The 25,442-nt window shown below is 30.9% G+C and overlaps 1 protein-coding gene across 3 annotated transcripts in view; it reads right to left on the reverse strand.

Moving 5' to 3' along the window:
- LOC126745370 (pseudouridylate synthase RPUSD2-like) overlaps nucleotides 1-25,442 on the reverse strand; it is a 427,187-nt gene that overhangs the window by 36,494 nt on the left and 365,251 nt on the right. For 2 of the 3 annotated variants that reach the window (XM_050453192.1, XM_050453190.1), the window contains exon 5: nucleotides 92-179. In XM_050453192.1, the coding sequence (XP_050309149.1) occupies nucleotides 92-179 (88 nt within the window). Of the gene's footprint in view, nucleotides 1-91; nucleotides 180-8,612; nucleotides 9,029-25,442 lie in introns of those variants that run through there. The other variant, XM_050453193.1, reaches the window with a different exon arrangement.

The raw sequence follows: 25,442 nt of genomic DNA on the forward strand, positions 1-25,442 counted from the left end.
TATCGAAGACAGTTTCCAGAGCTCCTCTTTTTCTGCTTTATTAGAATTAATTAATAGAGGATCTACACATAATGTCACATAAAAGACTTACCATTTTCAATATAGTAAGAGGTCTCGTTGTAACGATCGTCGGTGAACCCTGGCCGTTTGGCTTTCAAAGCTTTGGTTTCGAGTTTGGCCTGGAAATAAAACGAGAAGCATTTAGGACAGATGCCTGACCGGAATTTATGGGGACAAGTTGAGGGGGTCGAGAATTGTTCGAGTGTTGCGGCTTGTATAGGCTTAGTTTACTGTCTTATTGTGTGTCTGGCTTCGTGCAGATTTTTGCTACTTAATAAACTTTTCGAAGTATGAAATGGTAAAAGTTTTATGCCCTTTTAATACTTTGTTTGAAAACGACCGAAATATTAATAACAGTATATTTATGAGGTTTTCTAAAAATGTCTCTTGTTTAAAAACATGCAAAAGGATAAAGAATTTTGGAATAATGCTTAATAAATTAATGCTAAAAACAAAATAATCAGCGACGAGCATGAGAATTTAAATAATGAAGAATTAACATTTTATATAAATATTATTTACAAAAATTAACATTTATTGAAAAAATCAATTTCTACGCAACTAACAACGAACTTAACATAAAATTATAATTAATGAAGAGAAATCAATAAATATTATAAAAAATATTGGAACTCATTTAACTCAACCAAAAGTCTTTCCAGTATGAAATCAGAGCTAATAATGTATACTTATATTGTAATAAAAATAAAGGTAGTGGCTGGTCGACATCCAGCAATCAAAATCGAGAACGCAACATGTGTCGTTTGCCAGCAACATAAGTATTTACATTCGGCGCCCATATTATTTAATTAATGTCTAATTAATTAAGTTCCAAAGATTTGAATTAAACTTTTTTCTATAATAGGTATATAATAAACATCTAAACGGATCGGAGATGGTCGCAAACCTCTACAAATGAAAGTTTGTTGACTAAAAATTATTAAGTTAGATGTTATAAACGGCTATAACTGCCAAAAGATATGGATAAAACTTTTCCTTATAGGCGTAACATAGAGCCCTTTATATTTTTTAGCATCTAACAATTTAATAATTTTTTACCAAAAAACTTTTGTTTGTAGAAGTTTGCAACCATGTCAAGTGCGTTTAGATATTTATTATAAAAATACAAATTCAAATCGTTTATTTGTCAAAAATAAAAAAAAGAATATAATTATATAAAAAAATATTAATTCAAATCCTTTGGCAGCTTTTTCATTTCTTTAACATTCGACTTTTTATATTTAATATAGTAGTATATACTATAAATCGATTTTAGTTATTGATCGTTAATATCTGGACAAAAAAGTATTGAAATTCCTTGTGAAACTTTTTCGAGAATTTCAGGATTTTGGGAATTTCAACGAAAATTATCTTTCAATCTATCGATTAAATAACAGCGACATAAGTGTTAATATTTAAAAGAAGTATCTTTACCTTTATCAGGAAGTATTAGTACTAAGCAGTTTAAATTTTGTTTAATTTTAATTGGTTTTTCAATTTCTATCTTCGTCTTAATTAGCTGAACTGATATTAAATTAAAGCAGAACTTATGGAGTATTTAAGACCTTTAGAAATAACAAGTTTTTCTATATCAAATCAAACTCCATCTGATAAATGAATAACAATTTTCTTTATAAAATCATTATTATTTGTGTTTAAAAGGTCTTGATTTATATTTTCATCATTAAGTAGATTTATTTTATTAATGTGAATTTGTTTTTGTTTTTGAAAATTATTTAAATAACTCTTATTAATGCAGAAGCATATATAAGTGAAATCATTTGGATTAACTTAAATAAGTTATTTTTTAATTTTCGTATTTCATTAATTTAAATATATCTATAAAATTAAATTCTTTCTCATTTGACATTAGAAATCAGCATAAAAGAACATTGATATTGGACCCGAACAGGAGAGCTTTCGAGTACAGGAATAGCATATCACGTTTGGTCCAATAGCTACAACATACATTGAACAGAAGCAAAGATTTTGTGCAAGAAGCAACAAGGGAAGAAAAGAAGATTCCTGGAAGGAATATCAGGCAAAAGCAAGGACCCTTCAGCCACTCTATATTTCTAACATCTGGAGATCTTTACTATACACTGCAAGATCTAATATATTTCACATATGAAAAGACGTCACACACCTTGAGTCTGTAAGCCTGTTAGTTTACATTTGATAACAGTTGAAGATACTTCTTATGGAATGTCGAAAATTAGACTTTACTAAGTAAAGTCATAGCATGGGTAGAAGTATGTAAATAAAAGATTATAAAATTATATTTTATTATAATGCAATTTCTTTAACATAATTTACAACAAAAACATTGGTATACAATTAATTTAATTTTAATTACATTATAATTGTATTCATACGTAAATATGTATAACAATTTCATTATAATTATTATAATATACACGGCGCTTCATTAACAACAATAGGATCGAGCCATTGATATCCGCAGGGCGTAATAAATGTAAAACGGAGCATAATTATTTATAACAAAAACACAAAATGGAATTACAATTTATATTTAAAAAGCTTTGTTCAATAACGACATTTGTGTGTACAGAAACTTCAAGGCAGACAAGTGTTTATTTGCTTTTATATAACAGAAGTGGTGTTTTTGATGAGATTGGAGGATGGTATGAATTCACTAAAGCTTATTTGCAAAAGCATGCCTTGTAAATAGACATAATATCAAATATAAAAAGAATAGCTGAAGTAGAATTATTTTTGCTTTTTGAACGATTCTTAATAACAATAAATAATTTGAAGTGTTTGAAACCTAATGTTTAGTTGGAAGATCCTTTACAGAACATCGAATTATCGTCTAAATTCCACAATTCAAAAACTGTTAAAAATCCGTTAATTAATTCATGAAAATGAACCCGCAATGGAGACCCCAATTATTTTAGTGGTCAATTTCACAACAATCCTAACCCTAAAATATTATTAGGTCGGATCATAAATCATCGTGAAAGTCATAGGGGGGTTTCGCAAATCGAGTTTAGTATCGGCCGATGGGGCCTTCGAGGGCCGTTAGTTTGCCCAATTTGAATTAAGGACTGTTTACTTATAGTGGACAATCAAATGGTTTTCATTGTAAATCTACGCCATGAATACAAAATATATGCAAATAAAAAAAAGAGGCGTACAAACGTTTATTTTTTGAACAGCGATTCTGTAAATTCGCTGAACACTCTCGAGTTTTAAGGGTCCGTCGGTTTACTATTTATTTCGGAAGTTTCTTAATCATCGTGTGTCGACGAATGAAGTATTAATTAAAAAGGGATGAAAAGTTTTCGCTTCATTAGTCAACAGTGCAAATGCGGACGTTTTTGCCGGAAACAACCGAGCCGGCTTTGTTTTCACAATATTAATTTTAGTTTAAGACGATTAGGCACAAACAGATTTCGAACGGAGCGAAAAAACTTTTAATTAAAAGGCTTAAATGGATTTAAGCACTTTGTATGTATTGTTTTTTTAAAGTATTAAACATTAACTTGCCCTTTAATAATTAAAAAAAAACGAGGGTTTAAGCCAAGATTTTTTTCATGAAATCCGAAGCGTAGCCACTCGACCGATTTTACCAACATCAAAGAAAGTCACTAAAAGTAGGAAATTATTTATTTATTTTTTTACTGAAGTATGTCCCCAAAATCGGAAGGAAAGCCTTTTTAATGCATTGCGTAAAATAAATTACTTTACGCATTAGGGCGTAAACCAACCCAACTAATCCTAGCTTTCACATTTTGGAAGGTTAACTGATTACATCCACACAAGTTACCGCTGATGGTTAGGATTGGCGGCTCTAAATGTAAAAGGCTTAATTACTATTTAATTGATTTAGTTTTGTTTTATTGTTTCTGCAAATAAGTTTTAACACAATATTTACTATAAATGATAAAGAAAGTAAGGAGTAAGTTAAAGCCAAAGAAACCCGAACGTTATAAAAGAAGCAAATAAAAATGTATATAAAAGAACGTCAACATTTAAAAATATAATTAATATTATATACAACAAATTTAAACGATTTATTTATTAGGGACAAAGTGTTGCAATATTTATGGAGCTCAAAAAGGCCTTTTACTCTGTGGCGCCCAGATCTGAATTTTGTTAGTAAATCGTTTAATATAGATAGCGACAGTAATAAATGTATTTTGTTTTGCTGACAACACAGCTGTAGTTATAGTTATTAAAGAATCAGTAAAAAGAAGGATAACAGTTCATAAAATAAAGGATTTGTTTGGACTAGAGACACTTTACATGGTCAAATGCTTTTGTTAGATCGCAAAATAATGTCAGGGCCACCTGTACCTGGCTATTGTTCATACCCAAATAGATAAGCAAAAATAAAAAACGGAAACGATCACAGAAATGGAATGGAATACGGAAAAAGAGCATGGCATCAGAAATTCAAACTGATTGGAAGAATATTATATCTTAGAGTTAAAATTTATAATATCCTTCTAACAACTTTTAATAAAATATAAAGAAAAAAAATTTTAGTGCAAACTTGTAACATCTTTGCACATCTTCACTCTTAAAAATAGGTTAAGTAAGCTTAGAAAATCAGGAAAAATGTACAAGAGAAAGCATTGATTATACTTCCTAAAGTAAGAGATCTCATCCCAATCCGTCATATTTTTATTTCTAATTCTTAATAATTCTTCTCCTATTGGTTTGTAGTATGAAAAGAAGAGATGGCTTTGCCATCTTCCATATCATGCAAAGAAATTTCAAATCAATATTGAAAGAAGGCTTCGCTGATGTCATGTGTCGTAAAGAAAATTGACATAAATGCCAATCAGTTCCAAAGTTCAATCAGCTACATGCTGTTAGAAAAAATATTTTATTAATTTTTTTAATCTAACATAAATACAAAATGTTGTTAAACTTTTATAGTTAATCTGTAGATAGAAGAGTATCAAATAAATATTACATAACAACACACATGTCACTTGGAGATGAACAGGCGTAAACCCTTATAAATAATTAACTATAATAATAACAAACTTAATAAATTGTATTGAATGATCTGATATTTCTTTAGTTTTTCCTGGCATGTCTATTATTATTTCAATCTAGTTAATTTTGTTCAAATCATTTGCTTAGCATGTTTATTTGAGACATTGACCTTGTCGCTCATGCTTTCTACCAGCCTATAAATTAGTGTATTTTTAACCTTTTTTTCACAAAATGATAAATTTTTGTTGTCCCTCCTTATATATTATTGCCTGCTTTTCCCATTATTAGGATAATAATAATAATTTAATAATAATTATTGACCCTACAAATGATGAGTATGACCAGATATATATTAGTTAAATATAATGAAATAAAAAGTCTCATAAATTTTTTTAAAAGATCTCAAAACTTTTAAGTCCTATTTTTATTAGAAATAATATAAATGCAGAAAAATGGGTGTATGATAAAAATATTAAATACTTGGATACAATGATGAACGCTAATTTGAATTTTCATACAAACGCTCACTAAATTATGAGAAAGTTTGCAAAAAAAGGTTGGATTTATAAAGAGATTAGGTCAAAATCTGTCAATGCATACCAAACTTTTTTCTATATAACTTACGACAGTAAATCCGAAAAACTAGAGAAAATTCAATATAGTGCTATAAGAACGATCCTGAAATATCCACACATTCTATATTTATTATCTGTTCAGCAAAAAAATTGTGTATACAGGGTGTCCTATAAAAAAAAGCTAATTAATTTAGCAACAGAGTCCTTTACAAAAAAACAGTGTTCACCTTATTTTTTTAGCGTGCACAAACAAAAAATATTCCCGCCATTTCTAACACCCTACATTATAATAGCCTTTTCACTTTAAGAATGGACTTCTACTTACACATTGATTTTTCCCCAGTACCAAGTTTTTATACTTTAGAGACATAATTCAGTTTTTCACTAAACTATGCATTGTGCAAACAGTTTTGCTTAAGAAAGGAATACGTTAAAAATTTCGCTACGATTAACCCTTTTCTAGATATTTACATTTAAAGCACTCCTACTTCAGGTTCAAATATTTGTTGAACAAGCTGAATTGTCAGGGTTTGGATTCTTGACAGTTATTTTGATAAATGGTTATATAAATTGAAACTCACACGTTTAGTAAGGGTATCTATTACCTTTTATTGCATCTTTATTGCGTCCTTATTGTTACTTATTGCGTATGACATGGAAATTGAAGACCCTGGTCCGCGCGAAATCCAGACTTTAACCCATTAGATTTTTGCATATGGGGATACATGAAATTAATTGTTTACGAAAATACGATAAACACAAGAGAGCAAGTAATGGTAAAAATATTAACTGCTGCTGATTCATTTTGAAATGCGCAATTGTTGTTTAAGATTCGGCGATTTTTCAGTAAAAGAATTTTAGAATGTATTGAGACAAATGAAGATCAGTTACTGCCAAATATTCATAATTTTTATTTTTAATTTTTCTTTTGTGTAATAAATATCTCGAAAAGTGTTAAACGAAACGAGATTTTTGAAGTATACCTTTTTTAAGCAAAATACTTGCATAATGCAATACTTTTATTAGAAAATTAAATTATGCCAAACCTAAAAAAGTTATGGAATTTAAAAAAGAATTTAAATATTTAAAAAGAGGTGATATTTAAGATTTGCCATATAAAAAAAAACATATTTTTAATTTTGTTGAAAATGAAAACTAAATGCTAAATTTATGGCCAAGTTACAAAAAAAATACATAAGTTTTTCACCCTGTATCTTGGTGAACTTTGACTTTCAAACTAGTAAAATGTATTTTAACCTCTATTTTTATTTAAAGGAATCTGCTATATGCCATTATTTATGGGACCCCCCTATGTTATGAATATATAGGTGGTAAATTAGCAATTTTTTGTGTTGTCCACAATTATAAAACCAAATATTACAAAGATTTTATTTTGGTTAATAGATGTAGTACCAGTCAAATACTTAATTATGTTTAAAAGGCTAATTAGATGGTATATATTAAGTCAATTTTAGGGCCTTTTATAAATTAATAATTTTTTTTTCTCTTTGCTAAATTTTTAAATTTTATAATTTCTTATAAAACACTAGTTATTTGTTTTGCTTCCATAATTCCAGTCGTGGCCGTTGGGTTATGTAATACACAACATAACCTATGTGTTGCAGTGCATCAGAAATAACTGAAATATTAACGTGTAAACTGCAATAAACTTATTGATGGTCCGTGGTTCCATGAAGATTTAAATGCTCAACATTAACTTTTAACAGTTTATCTCCCGACAGTAATATCACATCAATCAAAGATGCCGATTGAAGCTCATAACGAGTTGGGTTAACGACAATTTGTCTGAAACTTTCCAACAGGCGGTCAAAATGCTGAGTTACATTAGAACTAACGAATAGATTTAAATTTAAATCTCTTAAGGCAATAACTTTATCACAACATGGAACAACATTGCTAAAGGTGGCTTCTAAGACATCTAATGCAGATAACACGCTAGCCTTGGAAGGTCTGTAAAATACCCCAATTGCGATTGAAACGCCCCCAATTTTTAATTTGACCCAAAGTTGCTCAAGGTAATCCTGAATTTCCCTATTATCAATTCTCGAAACAATCAAGTTATGCCTAATGTACAAGCCAACACCTCCATCTCTCTATTTTTCTATCCAATTTGTAAAAATTAAATCCATTAATGGCTACTGGAGAGTTCAAGATATTTGAATTCAGCCAACTCTCTGAAATTGCTAAAATATCCAGTTTCAAACTGTCTAAAAGAATTTCCTTAATTATATTTATACTTGGTAAAAAAGATCTAACATTAACATGACCAATTCTTAAACCGTTGTTAGATATTATTGTGGTCGTAGATAAAAATAAGCTAAATTGCCCATAACCTGACTAACCAAAGAAAAAATGTAATAAAATAAATATAAAATAAACACCTTATAGAAGTTTCTCTAAATCGAAATCACTGCGAATTGTAATTGGTTGGTCTCCATCCATTTTCCGCGCCAGAATTGTACCATTTCTGTACCTCATAATTACATATTTTTGAAAGATATATCCCAGCAATCCAGGTTTTGGTTTTGAATCTTTTAAATGTGATGCATTTCCTCTTTTCTTCCAATAGTGTAAAATTGTTTATAAGTGTAATTAATCATTTAAAAAATATTAATATTAAGTTATACTTTAAACTACAAGAGCTTTCCTTTTTACCTCATCTGCGCTATCCTATAAATGTATCCCAGGTTTACTCCATTGCCTTGTGCTATTAAAAAGTGACCCTAGTGACGTGGAGAATGTTCCCGTGTGTCTCATTTATGTTAAAATATTTAAAAGTTAGTAGGTAATAATAAAATGGAATATTGTTAAGATAATATACAAGAAGGGAACTGTCTGCATGGTTAAACTGAATCTCATGCCACAAAAACGAGGCTAAAAGAAATGAACTTTTTCTTCATTTTCGGAATTCACAAGATTTTCGGATATTAAAAGTTTACCATAAACAGAAAAATAATAATGACAATTTATTCAACCCTTTCTCACCTTTTTTTCAGGTGGTTCCTCGTCACTTTTCACGTCGTCCCATTTTACTTCTTCAGAAACATCTGTATTTATACATTTTTCACTATATTCCGTCATTTTCCCCAAAAAATCAGCGAATTTCCATCGACATACGGAAATATCGGCAACACGGGCGGCAACGCGACTCCGCCAAGCCGTCCACACACCGTTTAACCTAAAAGCCCGCACTGTAACGTTGCGAAGGAGAATAAATGGATATTGTCAGTATTCACGTTCGTTTTATTGGCACAACATTAATTATGTTGATCAACTGTATATTGGTATAAGTAATATATTTTATAAATTATTATTTTAGGCTGTATACCGTAAAACACACGCACAATGATGAACAAACATATTCGGCCATCGACATCGATTAACGTAGCGAGCACGTGTAGAATAGAGCGGCGTTGTCGTTAGTGTTTAGGGAATTAGGTGGTAATAGACAAACTGAATTCTTGATTTAAAAAAAGGCTTTCTTGGACTTAGATGTCTTTTAAAAGGTCAACAAGAACCTTTGAACCTAATAGCTCTTCTTTCTTTAAGTGTTAGACCAGTTTTTTTTAATATTGACCTATTTTTAACACGTAAAAATGATAAACTTGAATTTGAAATCTATAGAAAGTCTCATCATTCCCATAAATTTACTTCTCAGAGAAACTAGTTTCTTTAAAGATTTTAACACCCCAAAATATATATCTTTTAATAATAGTTTAATATTTGTAAAATGTTAAATAAATTTGCCAACAAATATAAATTCTTATAAAATACTATACATCCACCAAAAAAGACTAACAATCTTAGATGTATTTCTTACTTTGGAGATATACCTCAACAACTATTTTTTTTAATATTTATTTATCCGTTTCTTTTAAAACAACTAACATTCTAAAAAAAGCAATGTTAGGGTAAAGGTCAAAAACGATATTTTATCTAATTAGGGGGTGTATACCCTTAATTATAATGATTGTCGAGCGATTTAAGTGGGTTAATCTGGTAGGAGTGTTTCTACGAGGGCAAAAGAACATAACAGGTTGGTGGAGAAGTTTAGAGACTCGAAAATTATGAAACTGCGTTATTACAACAGTGGAAAAAGGGTGTTAAATAAAGTAATAAAAAAAAGGGTTTAAATAATGTACCATACAACCATCAGTATGTTTTAGTTTCCACATCAGTGGCGAAGCGTACGAGTAGACAAGGTAGACACTGTCTACCCAAAATTATCCAGTTATTTCTCATTAATTTATTACGTAATTATTTCATGTAATTGTTGAATTCAAATTTAAAAAAAAAAAATAACACAGAATGTAGTCGCTCTTCTTACTAATACTATATAGTATCTAAACGGCTATAATATCTATCTATCTATAATATCTAAGGCGCGCCCCGCCTGACGCACCAATTAAAATAAAAATGCAGGGCTGACACCCAATTAATGTATACGAGCCCCAGGAAGACACATTGATATTTGTCTTCCGAAATTTGGAGCATCTAATCGAACCATATACGCATCAAGCAGGTGACAGAGGTCCGGCCGCATCAGTATTCAGCCTATTACGTATGCAAAATTTACTCGCGGGAAAGACATTTGAGCTTTTGTCTATCGAAGTCGGCCAGCTATTTTATTATGCTCTTGAGGGTTATTGTTTATCGACACGCTTGATCTGGTCGGCTGCAATACATCTTCAGTTTTGTTTTTTGATGAATCTGCATTTGATGCGAGCGCATGCTATTGGGCAGTGTGAATAAAAACTTAGCTTTTGCTTTTAGTATGAAGTATAAGCTTTAGCTTTTACTAGATAGATTTAGCTTTTACTAATAGCATTTGCTGAAATTAAAGTAAATAACCTTTTGCTTTTACTTACTAGCGAAAGCTAGATATTTTAAGTATTTACTTAAAGTTTTTATTTGGTAAATCATCCAATGGTGTTATGCCGTACCGTTTATCGCCTAAAATAAGTCCATAGTTCTGTTGACGTCTTCTCATCATACCAAAAATGTTTGGTCTACTTAAAATACGACTGTCGTGCATCGAGCCAGGCCATTGAGCATCTACGGTTGTAAAAATTTCTTTTGTATACAGTTGCTTACACATTTATACTACACCATCCTTTCCTATTGATATACTTGTCACCATGTAGCGATGGCGTTATTATTGGTACATGAGTGTCAATTGCACCAAAAGCACAGCAAAATTTATACAACTGTACCCATTCGTTGATTGCCTGCTCAGTCGAGTTTTTTGTAGGAAATGTCATCCAAATTCATGCCTTTTCAACTATTTTTGGTAAAACGTGAGATATCGTTTTACATATTGTTGTTCTATGAACTCCTTCTTTTCTGATCCTTATTTGAAATCCAGGATCACTTAAAAATTGCAAAAATATTTGCTCCACTTTTGGCTCCAAAAAATGGTTAGCTATCCAACATTTTCTTCACTAAATCTATACAGATCGTGGTATTCTTTGGCACGACTTTCTTTTCTTTCGGGATAAAATTTTACAGATCTTATATTCATAAATGCAGCCATTTCTACCAAACTGTTTAACAATACTACATTTTTAAGTCAGGGTCTAACAAGCTTGCAAAAATGTAAGCTTTTCCTTAATATTTTTAGTAATTGCTTACTTTTATTCCCACCATTTTTAGACAATGCTAACAACTTTAGCTTTTGCTAATTGTATTAATTAGTAAAAGTTACTACTTACTTTTATCCATTGCAAACTAAGCATTTGCTAGGAAAATGTAAGTTTTAGGTTTTACTGAATTCTTATTCACACTGCCCATTGTAATTTAATAATTAGTATTTTTATTTTTGGGTGTATAGAAAATATTTTTTTAGTGGATATTTTAGGGGTTATTTATGAACGACTGTTTGATATTGGCAATTGTATTTTAATTGTGTTTTTATTTGTCTTTAATTAATTTTAAAATAATGGATATTATGGATTTATAAGTTATGGTTATACCTATGTTGTGTTTTTTTTGTAAGTAGTATTTATTTTTATCTATCTATCTTTTTATGCTAGTAGTAATAATTTTTTTCTTTTTTCTATCACTACATATTTTTCTCTTTGAGTTAATATTTCATGCGCTTTCATTCTCTATTTCATTAAAGTGAATAATATTGAATACACATTTTTTTCTAATTAACAATTTTTATTGTTTGTCTACCCGAAAGAAAAGTTCACGCTTCGCCACTGTTCCACATGTCCCATTTGGCGGAGTGTGGTCAATTATTTTAACTTTTTTGTTTTTGTTTCACTTTCTGTTGGTTTGGGTTCTTAGATAAATAATAATCATTTTCAACGAATAAATGTTTTAGTATCGATAATCTATCCTAGTCTTAAAGTTGCTGTTTTTAGGAATACGTAATAAATACGCCTCTCTAAAAAAATAGACGATTACTTTCATCAAATTCTGATTAAAATTTTGAATGGTAATTTACTTCTTAACGACATTACAGCTGCTATATAATTTTTGGATTTATCTAAAGTTTTTGACACGGTAAATCATAATAAGTATTCTCATCGCTGGAAAATTAGTAATAAATGAAATTGCTCTTTTTTTCTGGAATATAGAAGATACTGTTGTTGAGAAGGCTGAGGAAGATTTCTTGATAAGTTCTAAAAATGGTTTTTAGGAGCCTGGCATTCTTTGTCTCTTTTTCCTTTTTGGACATTTTCAACAAAATACGGTAGCACGAATAGTTAAATGAATATTTTATCCTGTTATAATCACTTTATAGCAAAAGTTGAAAATAGTGTGAAGAGTGGAGTGAAAAGAGTTATCCACATTTTCTTCTACACGTCAAGTTGGATTTAAAATGCTAAAAAGGAAAATAATACAGACTGTTCCACGTTGCAGTGTACATACTTAAGGTCGTCATAAGAGACCCTTAGATATTCAAGAACTAAGCGCTTAAATTGGTCAATACGACTTTATTGTAAATTTAAAATGGTTTTGTTATTTTTGAATAAATAAAAAAGCTTCTGTAGTTTTGTCAATAGTTATTATTGTATTTTTTTACTAGTACAACTAAAGCTAGACGTGTATCTACAAAAATTTAATTCCAGTATCAGACTAGAATACTTAAATATTTGTTTCCTTTGTAAAAAAAAACATCCTGTGGATTTAATATTAGTATTAGTTTAAACTTTTTATAAAACCTCAATAAATTATAAAATAAATAAGATTTAAAAAATACTTTAGCAAGCTCACAGATGTTAGTAAAAAAAATATAAATCGAGTGTTATGTTTTACAATGCTATAGCATGCAACTTGTAGGCATGTAAAATTATGTTTTACATGCCTATAAGTTGCATGTAATATTATGCTATCCATACAAGTGATGCTTGCAATAAATAAAATCATTAAAATACACAAAAGTGGTATATGGGCACCACAGGCAGAATATAGATCTTATTATCTATATAGATCTTATAACGGGGCAATATTGTAAAGGTAAATATTGAACCTGATAGGCTGAATAACTTCTACTGTACATAGCAAGTCAAATTCAGGGTTTTTCCAACTATGAATAGTTTTTTGAGTATAGGGCTGGACAAGATTCTTTCTTCTTTTTGCCAACTGATCTAGTTGAGCTTAAGTCTACTCTAAAGGAGATAAAGAAGAAAAATACGTCTGGCTATGATGAACTTAATGTACGGTTATTTTTCAATTTTCCTGATTCGGCATTGGAGGTACTTGTATCTGCAATTAATCATTCTTTCAATAATGGCCAATTTCCTAATTGTCTTAAAGTAGCCAGAATCATGCCTTTGTTTAAGGGAGGTGCTTCAGAATCACCCTCTTTTTACAGACCCTCTCAAAAATCATCGAAAAATTGGTTAAAAATCTAGGTTAAATATTTAGCTGAAAAGCAAATTATAAGATCGGAGCAATTTGGGTTTCAAAGTGCCAAGGGAATATCAGATGCAATCTTTTCATTCTTTGATTCCTTATTTTTGAGCTTGAACATTGGTGTAATTGCTGCAGCAGTGTTTTGTGACTTGACCAAAGCATTTGACTGTGTTAGTCATAAAATACTGCTGTGGAAGCTTGAGCGGTATGGATTCAGAGGTCTGGCTCTTCAGTGATTTGGGTCTTATTTGCATACTAGAATACAGAGTGTTTCTGTGAATGGTGCCCTTTCAAGGGAGCAGCTTGTGACTCATGGTGTTCCTCAGGGTTCAGTTCTTAGGCCACTTCTATTCCTCATTTATATTAATGACATGGCCAATCTTAGGATCTCAGGTAAATTCATTCAGTTTGCAAATGAGTCAACAATTTTATGGCATGACACGAGTGCGATGAATCTTAATACCACAGTGAACAGAAATATTGTTGAAATCAAGAAATGGTGTGATTCCAACAAACTGTGTTTAAATATTTCAAAAACTAGTGTTATGAATTTTAAATGCAATTCAAATAATGTGTTTTTGGAGAATCACATTCTAAACAACTTAGACGAAAATACATTTTTAGGTTTATTTATTGATATTAAACTAAAATTTGAGGGCCATATCACGCAATTGTGTAGAAAAATATGAGCAAATTCTTATGCTCTTAAAGTGGTCGCAGGAGAGGTTGATTTTGACATAGCAAAAAATGTTTATTTTTTTTAAATTAAGTCCCATTTAAGGTATGGTTTGTGTTTCTGGGGTGCATGCACACATTACTTATTTAATAGTGTTTTTGTTTTGCAAAAGAGAGCGATCCGACATCTGTGTAATGTAAGTATGAGAGAGTCTTGCAAACAGCTATTTATCACTCATAAAATTCTAACCCTTCCTGCCTTATTTATATTGGAATCTGTTTGCCTCGTTCATAAGAAATTTAGAAATGTGAACACAACTAATAGGCATAAATATAGCAGTCGACGAGCTAATGATGTGCTCTTGCCTATGCCTACATGTTCACTGATCAAAAGAACTTTTATATTTGATGGTAAAAAACTCTTTAATCATCTTCCTGCAGATTTGAAAGGTATAGGTAGCTGGAAACTTTTTAGAAAACGTGTTAAAAAACTCTTAGTTGCTAAGGGCTATTATGAAATAACTGAATTTTTGTCGGATAGATTTTAGTCATTTTTCCCTTTTTCTTGCAGGACTTTATTAGTATTTCATTATTTAAGTATCTTAAGTATCTTGTTCATAAGATTAATTTAAGATTAAATTACGAAGGGTTATTTTTGATCAATGACGTTAATTGATCTCCATTAAACAATATGATAAGAGATTGGTATCTATTTTTCATTAACAATATTGTTGGCATTGGTGTTCGTGGGAGTAGGTCTTGCTTTTTGTCTGGTTCTGACTAAATTGCTTAATGCGCAGGATTGGAAGTTACTTTGGTTTCTGTTATTTCTTAGAGATTTTTCTATAAGTGTCTTTTACTACCTGTGACTTCCCATTTGTCCTTCATATAATTGCATTTATACGCTATTTAAATAGTCTTTGTTGGAAATAAATAGTTTTTTTTTAATCAAAATGAATGAAAAATAAGAAATTAATTTAACTGCTTCGAAGGAAAGGAATATTATTTTTAGTGCCAGAAATAATGGAAAAAATAATTACTGTGAATAAAAATATCTCCAAGAAAATTAAAATCTGTAAAAATTATTATACTTATTATTATACCGTAGAAAAATGGATGAATATTGCTAAATTAACCATCCTGAATGGTTCAAATATGACAAAAATTAAATTATTAATAGGGCGGACTTAAAATCAGACACAAATAAGGACATTCTACCTAAAATAAGTTCTAGTCTAGCTGTTGTTTGTCTCTAGATAAAGTCTAAATTCTAGAATCTTTTGAGAAGTGAATTTCTTATAAAAAAATTAAATGACAAATTAGAACTAATAATATTTGTTATATCAGTTGCAATGTTTTTCGATTTATTCAATGCTTTTGACACGTAATATTTTCTGCAGGAAATTCGAAGGCTCTTGACTACTTTCACATTTTAATTTAAAATTAGGAAAACTAAAGTGTATTGCCCCATAAAATGAGTCGACAGTAATGCCCGCCTTATTGGTCCATCTTAAGTACGTTGCAATATCCAAAAAAAATGTGACTTTAAATAGAAACTTATATAAATTCTAATTATGGACTGTGTTTTTATCTTATTTCTCAATCCCACGATTCATTTGGAAATTATAATTTTATTTAAGTGATCTTGCAGTTCTTCTCATTATCATTATTTTTATTTTTATACGGATGTTGTTTAGAAAATTCTTATTGTTGGTCATACATAAGCCGTTTTCAGTTTCAATTTTAAAAATAATTACCTGAAGAAATCCAAAATTACCTCAAAGTAGTCAAATTTATTTAAATCCATTAAAGTCCCTGTATAACTGCCTTGAAGAGATCAAACTTGTAGCCACTGCCAAATTGTCAAAATATAGAAATTAAACAATTGAACTAATTTTTCGAGATTAATCCGAGCTAGTTAAGCCAATAAAATAATCATTTATACGAGGTATAATTTTAGGGAGTTGAATTTAAAAATATGTTAACTAAATAATCAATACACAATTCTTGTCACAATTTTTATTCTTAATAAACCGTAGAATTTGGACAGGCATAAGTTGTTTTTTGTTAAATTTCAAAAAATACATTTTTTGATAGTAAAAAGTAAATAATGTTAATATATCCTCTGGCTACGAATACGGAGTATTTAGCATATCTTTAAAATTGGGTAAAAGATGTGAACTTAGTTTCGGACCATTTAATGCGGGTGATATATCCCGTATGTTAAGTATCGAATATAAGTAGATAGCATTAATTACACAACTGACTGAAGTTATGTTGTGCGTCAATGCCGTGAGGACCAGTGATAGCGTATATATTATTAGCATATAGCGTATAGATCTAATTTCAATATGATTTTAAGAGTTTCGTTATTTCTTAAGTTGTTTGTAGCTCTTGATATGAAAAAGAGGAAAAATGAGAAGTGGAAGTAGACCGCCATAGTTGCCGGAAGTTCTACTTCCTTCCTAAAAGCGAACGAAAATTTAATGAGAAAAAACTGCAGGGACGAATTATTAAAAATACTATGGAAACCAAAAATACAAATTGTACTAAAGTACAAGATGTTTTGCTTAAAGTAAATTTTATTTTAATTAGCAAGCAAAAATGTACTAATATAATTATGATTCTACTCAAGCTCTATAATATTTATTTCTACATGTGACTTAGAATGAAAATGCAACAAACATAACAGCGTTCCCAATTCAACACTTTACTTAAATGTCATCTATTAAAGTACAAAGTAGCAAAAGACGGTCTCCTATAATTAATCGCTCTTGGTCTGCTTTAAGTGGATTTTTAACGAGCGTAAGATAGTCAGTTTGCAGAATACTAGCTTGGCGGAAATAGGTTCTTAACATAAAAGAATATGTATGTTCTTCAAACATTAATATTTTGATGGCCCTTAAAGAACTCGTCGGATTTTCTAATTTAAAAAATTTAAACTTCTCTTAAAACTTTATTAAGGCATTGCGATAATTTGTAACAATGAAAATTAATAAATAAAATAAATAAATCACTATTTATCGCTCCCGTATTTCAAAAATATTTTTGTAATGATTTGTGGTAATGGGTAATGTCACCAATGCACAGTTTCAGTTAATGGGTTCTTTTGTTTTGATTTTTTAAATTTGAAGATCTAAATTTAATGTAATATTTATACATTAAACAATGGATCAGATTTGTTCTTTTACTGAAATGAATATTGGCTATAAATGGTACAGTGTCGGAGAGACGAATTCTAAGATATACCATCAAAAATTGGAAATGAAATCATATTTAATAACAAGTATAAAAACTTTATATCTATATTCACATCCTATAGAATGTTGAATAAATGATGATTTTTTATAATTGTATAAATTGTCTTAGACAAACACAATTTATAAATGATTCAGACAGTAATAAGAACTTTGTATCACTATTGTTTACATACTCTCAAAATCACTGAATAGCTAAATACACATTCACATAAAAATACTAGTTTATCACCTATTAAGTAGTGATATATTTCAGGACATTGACCATCGTAATAAAAATATACTCACATATGTGCCTATCTAAGCAGACAATATGAAAATATGCCTGATGTAATTTCTACAGGGTGTTTCAGAATTATGGGATCAAATTTATAGGGGTCATTCAGTTCAACAGTAAAAAATGTCCCATGTCCAGAAAATTGTTACTATACGCTATTACGGCCTTAAGACGCATTTGGAAGATGAAAAATTTCCTAGATAGGATTTAATGCATTTAATTTTTGCCTTTTGTACATGATATTATGGTAATAATTGTTTAAAATGTCACCCTCCAACGGATTTAAATGCACATGATTTCAGCAGACTTGACTAAAAATTTGATACTTGTTTTGAATTATTTCAAATGCTGCTGTAATTCGTCTAATTAAGTCTTGTTCTATTTTTACTGGAGTTTGGTAGACCAAAGACTCCACAGCAAAAAATCTAACGACGTTAGATCGGGTGACCTAGGAGGCCAAGAAACTGCTCTACTGTTATCGTTTTTAATGATAAAAACGCACAAGTGCCAATAAATTGTTTAATATCATTCATCAGCTCTTAAATGTTTTAACATTGACAGACATTTTAACAACGGATTCTCAGGCCGACATTTACTAAGAATGCTTTTTTTACAAGAAAAGGTTGGATAATTAGAATTTTTTACTAGAACTTTATTATACCGAAATACAAAAAAGTTTTGGTATTTCTAATACATGCAATATACCGTAGGTGGTGCCCTCTGCAAGGTAGAGCGAATCCGTGAAAGGATTTCAATTTCTCATTCCAAAAACCCCCTCACACCAAATTTTTATTTAATATCTTATGAAACACTCGACTTACTTCAAAAGAACGATTTAATATTTCTCATTTTGACGCCCTGTATATTGAATTCCGATCTCCCAACTATAAAAATGGCATAACGAAAGTCGCATTATTTTGGTCTACCCTATATGTGGCCGGCGGATTGGCCTCCTTTTTTTGGACACTCTCCCCATCTCAGTCTGACATATATTAAAAAAAATTAGGAAGTGGTTATTTCAGTAAAAAAATTAAAATCTACGTAAAAGAATTTTGAGAAAAAAATTACGCGTTGATATTTCTGAAACATTATAAAAAATCCATAAAGTTGTGCTTGAGTTTAAATACAAATACCTTGCTTACATCAAAGTTTGTCATAATAAATTTCATTATCAAATTTCAAATTTGAAGTAATTTTTTCCCAATTTAGAGAGAGATTGGCACAATTTAGGATAACGAAACAAGTGAAATTTCTCATGTTTTAATTAAGGCGGACGGTCGTTAAAAGTTAGCTACGAGAAATCGGATTCAGATGGGCAAATTGCTCGACGAGCGGCAACAGTTAAAAAGTTTTCTCTCTCTTCTACGGGTCTTCCCTGTAAAGCGGTCGGTGTTGATTAAATTCCATACGGGAGAGCGGAGCGTGTGTTTCCAGTGTTGTTTCGCTCGTTTCCTTAATTCCCCATATAAGTTTCAGGAGAAAAAATTAGGTTTCTGGGTAATCGTAATTCTTTTCGCTGGTAAATTAAAGCTTTTGTTCCTATTTTCTTTATAAAATATTAAAATAAAAACTCCACTGCCTACCTGGTCCAGATTCTTTATGTGAAAAATGGTCTTGCCAGTAGTAATGATTCGCATTGAGAAATATCGGTCCCAAATGGACCATAATATACAATAACTCGATTTTTTCCTGCGGAGTAGAACATAAATCAGTCGGTTGCTATTTATAGATCCGAGACACAAAAGGTGGAAGAGAGAGAGAGGCTCAATAATTCATATATTTTTCGGGAAAAGTGAGAAATTCGCAAGCGGCGGTCATTTGTTGGGCGCCTTTTTATCTGGATACAGCATACAGCTTTTTGTTATTAATTTAATAGCAAGGAAGTGTTCTCGTATTATATTTTTTATAAAAAAATATAATCACTTTTATGGTTTTTATAAACGAAAATGTAATATATAAAATCCCTTCTGGTTGCAGTAAATTTTATATAAGTGAAATATGTGGGCCATTACCAAACACATAAATTTCCATAAAATCCACATTAAACACAATGATTTCCATAAATACAAAATAACGTAAAATGCCTGCATGTTGACTATAACAACAATATTTACTGGGGCTTTTTTTAATTTTGGGTTTTTTAACAGTTGATTTGTAAATTTAAAAAAAAAAGTTTTCATTCGCACCTTAGCTCTTCAGCCTTGAGTAATATTATGGATGATAAAAAAATCTTTTTAGGTTGAAGAAAATATATAAAATTCTCTTAAAAGAAACCACAGATCAAAAAGCACGCATCAGACAGAATTTGATCAGAGTCACTCACGGAAGTTAATTTTTCTTATAGGTGCCTTTCTAGACTGGTTAAATGTAGGTGAATTTAAACACCTATTTATAAATGGAGAGGAGAACAGATATTAATCCGAGTTATTTAACAATATCATAAAATAACGAACATTCATCGTTTAGCAAATATTTAAAAACGCTAAAGCCAAAAACAACCATCTTTATGTGGACCTGTTAAAAGCCTTCGATATTGTTTGTCATCAGAAAGTAATTAACAAATTTTCTAAAATTGGCGTCAGAAAAAGTCTTTTAATAGACATTAACGTTTCAAATTCCGAAGGAATAGTTCTGGATCTGCTACTATATAAAACCTATACTAACCATATGTTAATGCAAAGTAGACAGAGTAAAATAGTGAGTTTTGCCGATGACACAGCCATTTTATATTTGAGAGAAAACTAGAATAAAGGAAAGAATTAATGCTAAAAGAGATAATTCCAAAAAAATAAACTAACAACAAACAAAATTTGTAACTTTTTCATGGGTTCCTTAATTTTTGTTTTTTAAACAGGATTGAACCAGTCAAGTTCATCATTTAACTTGGAACCAATCAGCAAAAACTCTATATTAAGGGTTATTCGTTGTGGTTACTTGAAGAAGTGTTAAATAAAAAAAATTGTAAAATTAAAAAAATAGACATCAAAAATAATTTTTAATGAGCATTACTATCCTCGATCGCTACATAAACAAGAAAAAAATATAAATGATTTAACGAGTCAATGAAGAAAAATTAAAGGTTATAATAATACTTCTGTTAAAATTTAGATAGAAGGAATAGCTTGACCAAGATAAAAAAGAAAAAAAATACAGCATTGGTTGTTGTACGGTCATTCCAAAGGTGACACAACTCTACAAAGCCCAGCTTTCAATACATGTAATTAGCGCATGTATAGCTAGTTTTTAAAGATAATGGATATACTCTATAGTTCTCTTATATAAATTTACTTAGGTCTTGGAGAATTCTTTACTGACCTATCCAATGATTTATTTCAAAAGATTTTCTACTATATCAGTATGACTTGTCAAATGAGCAATTAACCGTTACTGCATAACATCAACGAGGTCAAGTCAATACAGTTTTATTGGATTTTTTAAAGGCTTTTAATCGGTTGAATCATATATTACTTTTGTAAAAATACATAGATATTGTTGCCAACTTGGAACCCCTATTACTTTTTTTATTTAACAATGATATTATAAGTTATGCCTCAAATTAAGTAAGAACACTTTCATTTAATGATGGTTCGGTTATAAACATAAAATAAAATATAAAATGTAATAAAAATAAATTAAACCTAAATGCTTTTCAATGCAAAGTGGTTAGTCTTACGAGAAAAAAATGCAATCTTTTGAGTATACTCTTTCTGGGAAACTTAAAAGTTCTGGAATTGTGATCATCTCTACGGAGTAGATCTTATAATAAAAAATTGATTTTTCGTTATGCCATTCATAATTGCACTGTTCGTTTTACGCGACTGCCCTTTTTCAAAGGGGGTTCATTTATATAGCTGTAATGACCTATAACTATTTATGTACAGATTATGAAAATTGTAGTGTTATCTCTTTATGTAGAATTTATAGTTTCTAATCTCTTTTAAAACCTCTGGCTTAATAAATTTCTATTTTCAATTAACTAAATTCTGTATTAGTTAGGTCGCATTTAAGTCATCTGTTATTGCTTAGGTATTATAAAAAATATATTGGTCGTTTAACTAAGTTATTATGTAGACCTTATTTGAATTTTATTACCATATTTATTAAGTACAAAGTTCCACTTGTTTTTTTAATTTTTAAAAATTACTAAAATTTGTTGAATCTCGCCGAGTTATAAAACGGTAAAATAATTAACACATTATGCCTTTATTTACTTTTCCATCCTTAGTACTCAAATATTAACAAAAAAATAAGCAAAGAAATACATAATATAGCAAAAGAGGCCAAATCAAACTTCAAAATAAATGAAAATGCTTATCATATACCTTTAAGTTATGCACGGAAATTTACATAATTATTTATCAAACGTTTTAAGGTCTGAAGATTTGGGGTAAATTTTCTAAGTGAGTTTGACACCTATATGAAATCAAATGATTTCTTTAGTACTCTCTTAATAATCTACTGCAACCTCAATTTAAATTTGCATTTTTTACAAAATATATATAAACGTATTCTCGGGTCAGTAAATAAAATGCCGATGATAATGAAAAAAATGAAACGAAGAACCAAGTTAAAGTACACATATAAACACAGACATATATCTACCTGGCTTTGCGGGTAAGTCCCAGGGGAGCCCGCTTATAGGGCGGATTTGGGACCTGGGGATCTGGCCCTTCGTTATGGGCTGTTTAACAAAACATGCGCCCATAGAAAGGGGAAATCGACTTGGGAGTCATTGAAATAAAGACATATGTAAAAATAAAGGTCACGCGGGAATTGTTTTTGGTCAACTCGTTGTTATTCAGGTGAAAATATTATTTAAATCGTGTTTCGTTCGTGTTTTTTTTATGCAGATTAGTAAAATTAGCGTCAATATAGTTTTTAGTTGTGTTCTAAATTAAATAAAAATTTTTGATGAAGTTTCGTCTTTTACCTCATATAGAGTAGTGTTTTCTCAAAAAGTGATTTATTTGTGATAAACTTTTGAGATGATCCAGGCTCAATTTCGTTTCTCACTCGGCCATCTCACTCTTAAATTCTGTTTTTATGCATCAATTAAATGCATGAAACATCTTGCTAATTCGGAGGTTAAAAATGGGACAATGTTGCATATTTATGTAATAAGTGAATCATAAATTATCAGTAGAACTGCATTTGCTTTTAAACGGATGACTTAAAGAGGAGCTAGAAATTTCATTCCGTGTACATTGCCTTCTTCAAGACATTTGACATGGTAAACTAGGAGATCTTACTTAACAAACTTATTGGTCTTGGTATATATGGTGCACTGCTAGCCAAGTCGACGCAGTGCATTAATTTATCTAAAAAAACTCAGATTACCTGGATCGATAATTTTCACATCTTCCCCTCAGAAGGATCTCACCTAGGTTTCTTCTATTTATTTATTACTGGTTTTAACCAGAGTAAATTTAGTCTTCTTTTGCTGAAGCTGGTAAATTTGGAGGATCTCAATTATCTTTGGTGCCAGTCTAACAACACGCATCTCAATATCTCATTAAATTTGAACAATAAAGTCTGTTTATTGTATTCACTAGAGGACTCTGTAACGTGTACCGTAATGTAGGGCAACTTGCACACCACGTGTATTTTTGTTTACTTTTTTTTAGGTTATGTTATTTTGTTTTTTATTGCCGGCTTTCTGTTGTTACAGGTAAATAAAGTATAAAAATGGTTCATACGTACAAAAAAACTTCGGGAGCAAGAAATTACCGGAATTACTCAGAGAACGCCTTGCGCCAAGCGGTAGATGCAGTAAATGCGGGTATGTTGAGGAAATTAGTAGCCGAAACTTTCAAAGTAGAACAGACTACGTTAGGTCGAAGATTTCTTGGTGCACATTCGAAATCAGTTGGTCGTCCAAAGGTTTTAAGTGATCAAGAAGAGGCTCTCATTTCAAAGACATTGGGTGTTGCAGCAAATTGGGATTTCCTCTCACAAAAGTTGATATTCGCGACGTAATAAAAAATTTCTTGGACAAACAAGGAAAAAATGTTTGAATATTCAAAAATAACTTCTTAAATAAAAAAATATTGACTTAGCAGTTAGAGAAGTGAGAAGCTCAAATTTGTACAACTATGATGAAACCAACGTTACAGCCAAGGAATACGAAGAGAGTGGAAAGAGTTCAGGAGCATTCCCGGGCTACGATCAGTTTAATGGTTTGTGAAAATGCCAATGGAGACCTTTTAGCACCAATGGTTGTATATAAAGCTTTGAATCTTTATGACAACTGGACGCAAGGTGGACCACGAGGAACAAAATATGCGAGCAGTGCGAGCGGATGGTTCGACAAGAACTTATTCGAAATGTGGTTCTTCCAGCCTTTCCTGCCTCACGTCGAATCCACCAGAGAAAATAACGACCAGATGATTCTCGTTGGTGACAACCTGGCAAGCCACTTTTCACCACAGGTGATAGAGGCATGTGGTACAAATAACATCTACATAACTTCCTTCCCAGCCAATGCCACGCATTTAATGCAGCCCCTTGATGTGGCCGTATTTGCGCCTATGAAAAGAAAATGGAGAGAGATTCTCGATTAGTAAAGAAAGGAGTCCCAGTTCCAAGGCTGTATCCCGAAAGAACGATTTCCGAACCTACTGGACAGATTGTGGAAAGGGGTAAGTCAAAATGTAGAAGAGAATCTTAAATCAGGATTTAGAGCAACTGGTTTGCATCCTGTAAATCCCGACGAAGTTTTGAAGCGCATTCCTGGTGGACTAGAAGATGCAGACATCGAAAGAGTCTTAGACAACAGCTTGGTTGATTTGTTGAAAGAGCACCGTGGAAGGGGAAAAAAAGTCGAACCTGGAAGTGATGCGTCTCGCACTGTTACACACCCTAATATTTCTGAAAATCCTCTAACCATTCCTGAGGAATTTCGAACTACAGCCGAAGAACCAGGACCCTCTTCATCTAGCGTTTTGCCATGCACTCAGCAACTCCCTACCAGGAAAAGCAAGAGAGAAAGAAAGACTAATAACTCCCAGTGTGGTATCTGCAAGATTAATTGGAAAGACTACAAAAGAGGCGCAATTGATTGAATACAATGCACAAAGTGTCGAGCTTGGATTTGTGGATCCTGTAATAAAGACAGCAAAGACCTTATTTTGAAAGCGAATGGTGTGAGGATTCGGAAGACAATGAATCTCTAGTCGATGACAGTGATGCCGACAAGGACTTCCTAGTTGACAATAATAATTAGCCAATGTTTTGTTTTTGTTACACTTGTGATTTTTTCAAAGAATGTGTCTTATTTTACCAAAGTTTTGCTAGATAAGGTTTGCTTATTTTTTAATAACTTCTTATTAATAACTCTAAGCATTTATAGGTACAGAATTTGTTTTTAAGTTTCATATATTTTGACAATATATAATTTTTTATTTAAAAATATTGACTTTTAATTGGTTGTAACGGTGGCCCTTGTTATAGGTTTTTTTTCATATGATTAAGGGGTAACATGCACAGAATATGCTTTAGAATGCAATTTATAAACATTTTTTCATGGACGTGCAAGTTGCTCCAACCATGGGGTAACTTGCACACTGCACAAACAAATTTTGTTTGGGACCAATGGCTGCATTCTTTCAATTTTTATACCAGCTATGGGTTGCCCTTAAATAGGTCGGTACAATGTAATTTTTGCAAAGTTGTAAAGTTACAATGTACGGGGGTACATTGGGAAATGTGCTGAAAACGTGTGCAAGTAGCCCCAGTTTACGG

Source organism: Anthonomus grandis, chromosome 15, assembly GCF_022605725.1.
Source record: "Anthonomus grandis grandis chromosome 15, icAntGran1.3, whole genome shotgun sequence".
NCBI lineage: Eukaryota > Metazoa > Arthropoda > Insecta > Coleoptera > Curculionidae > Anthonomus > Anthonomus grandis.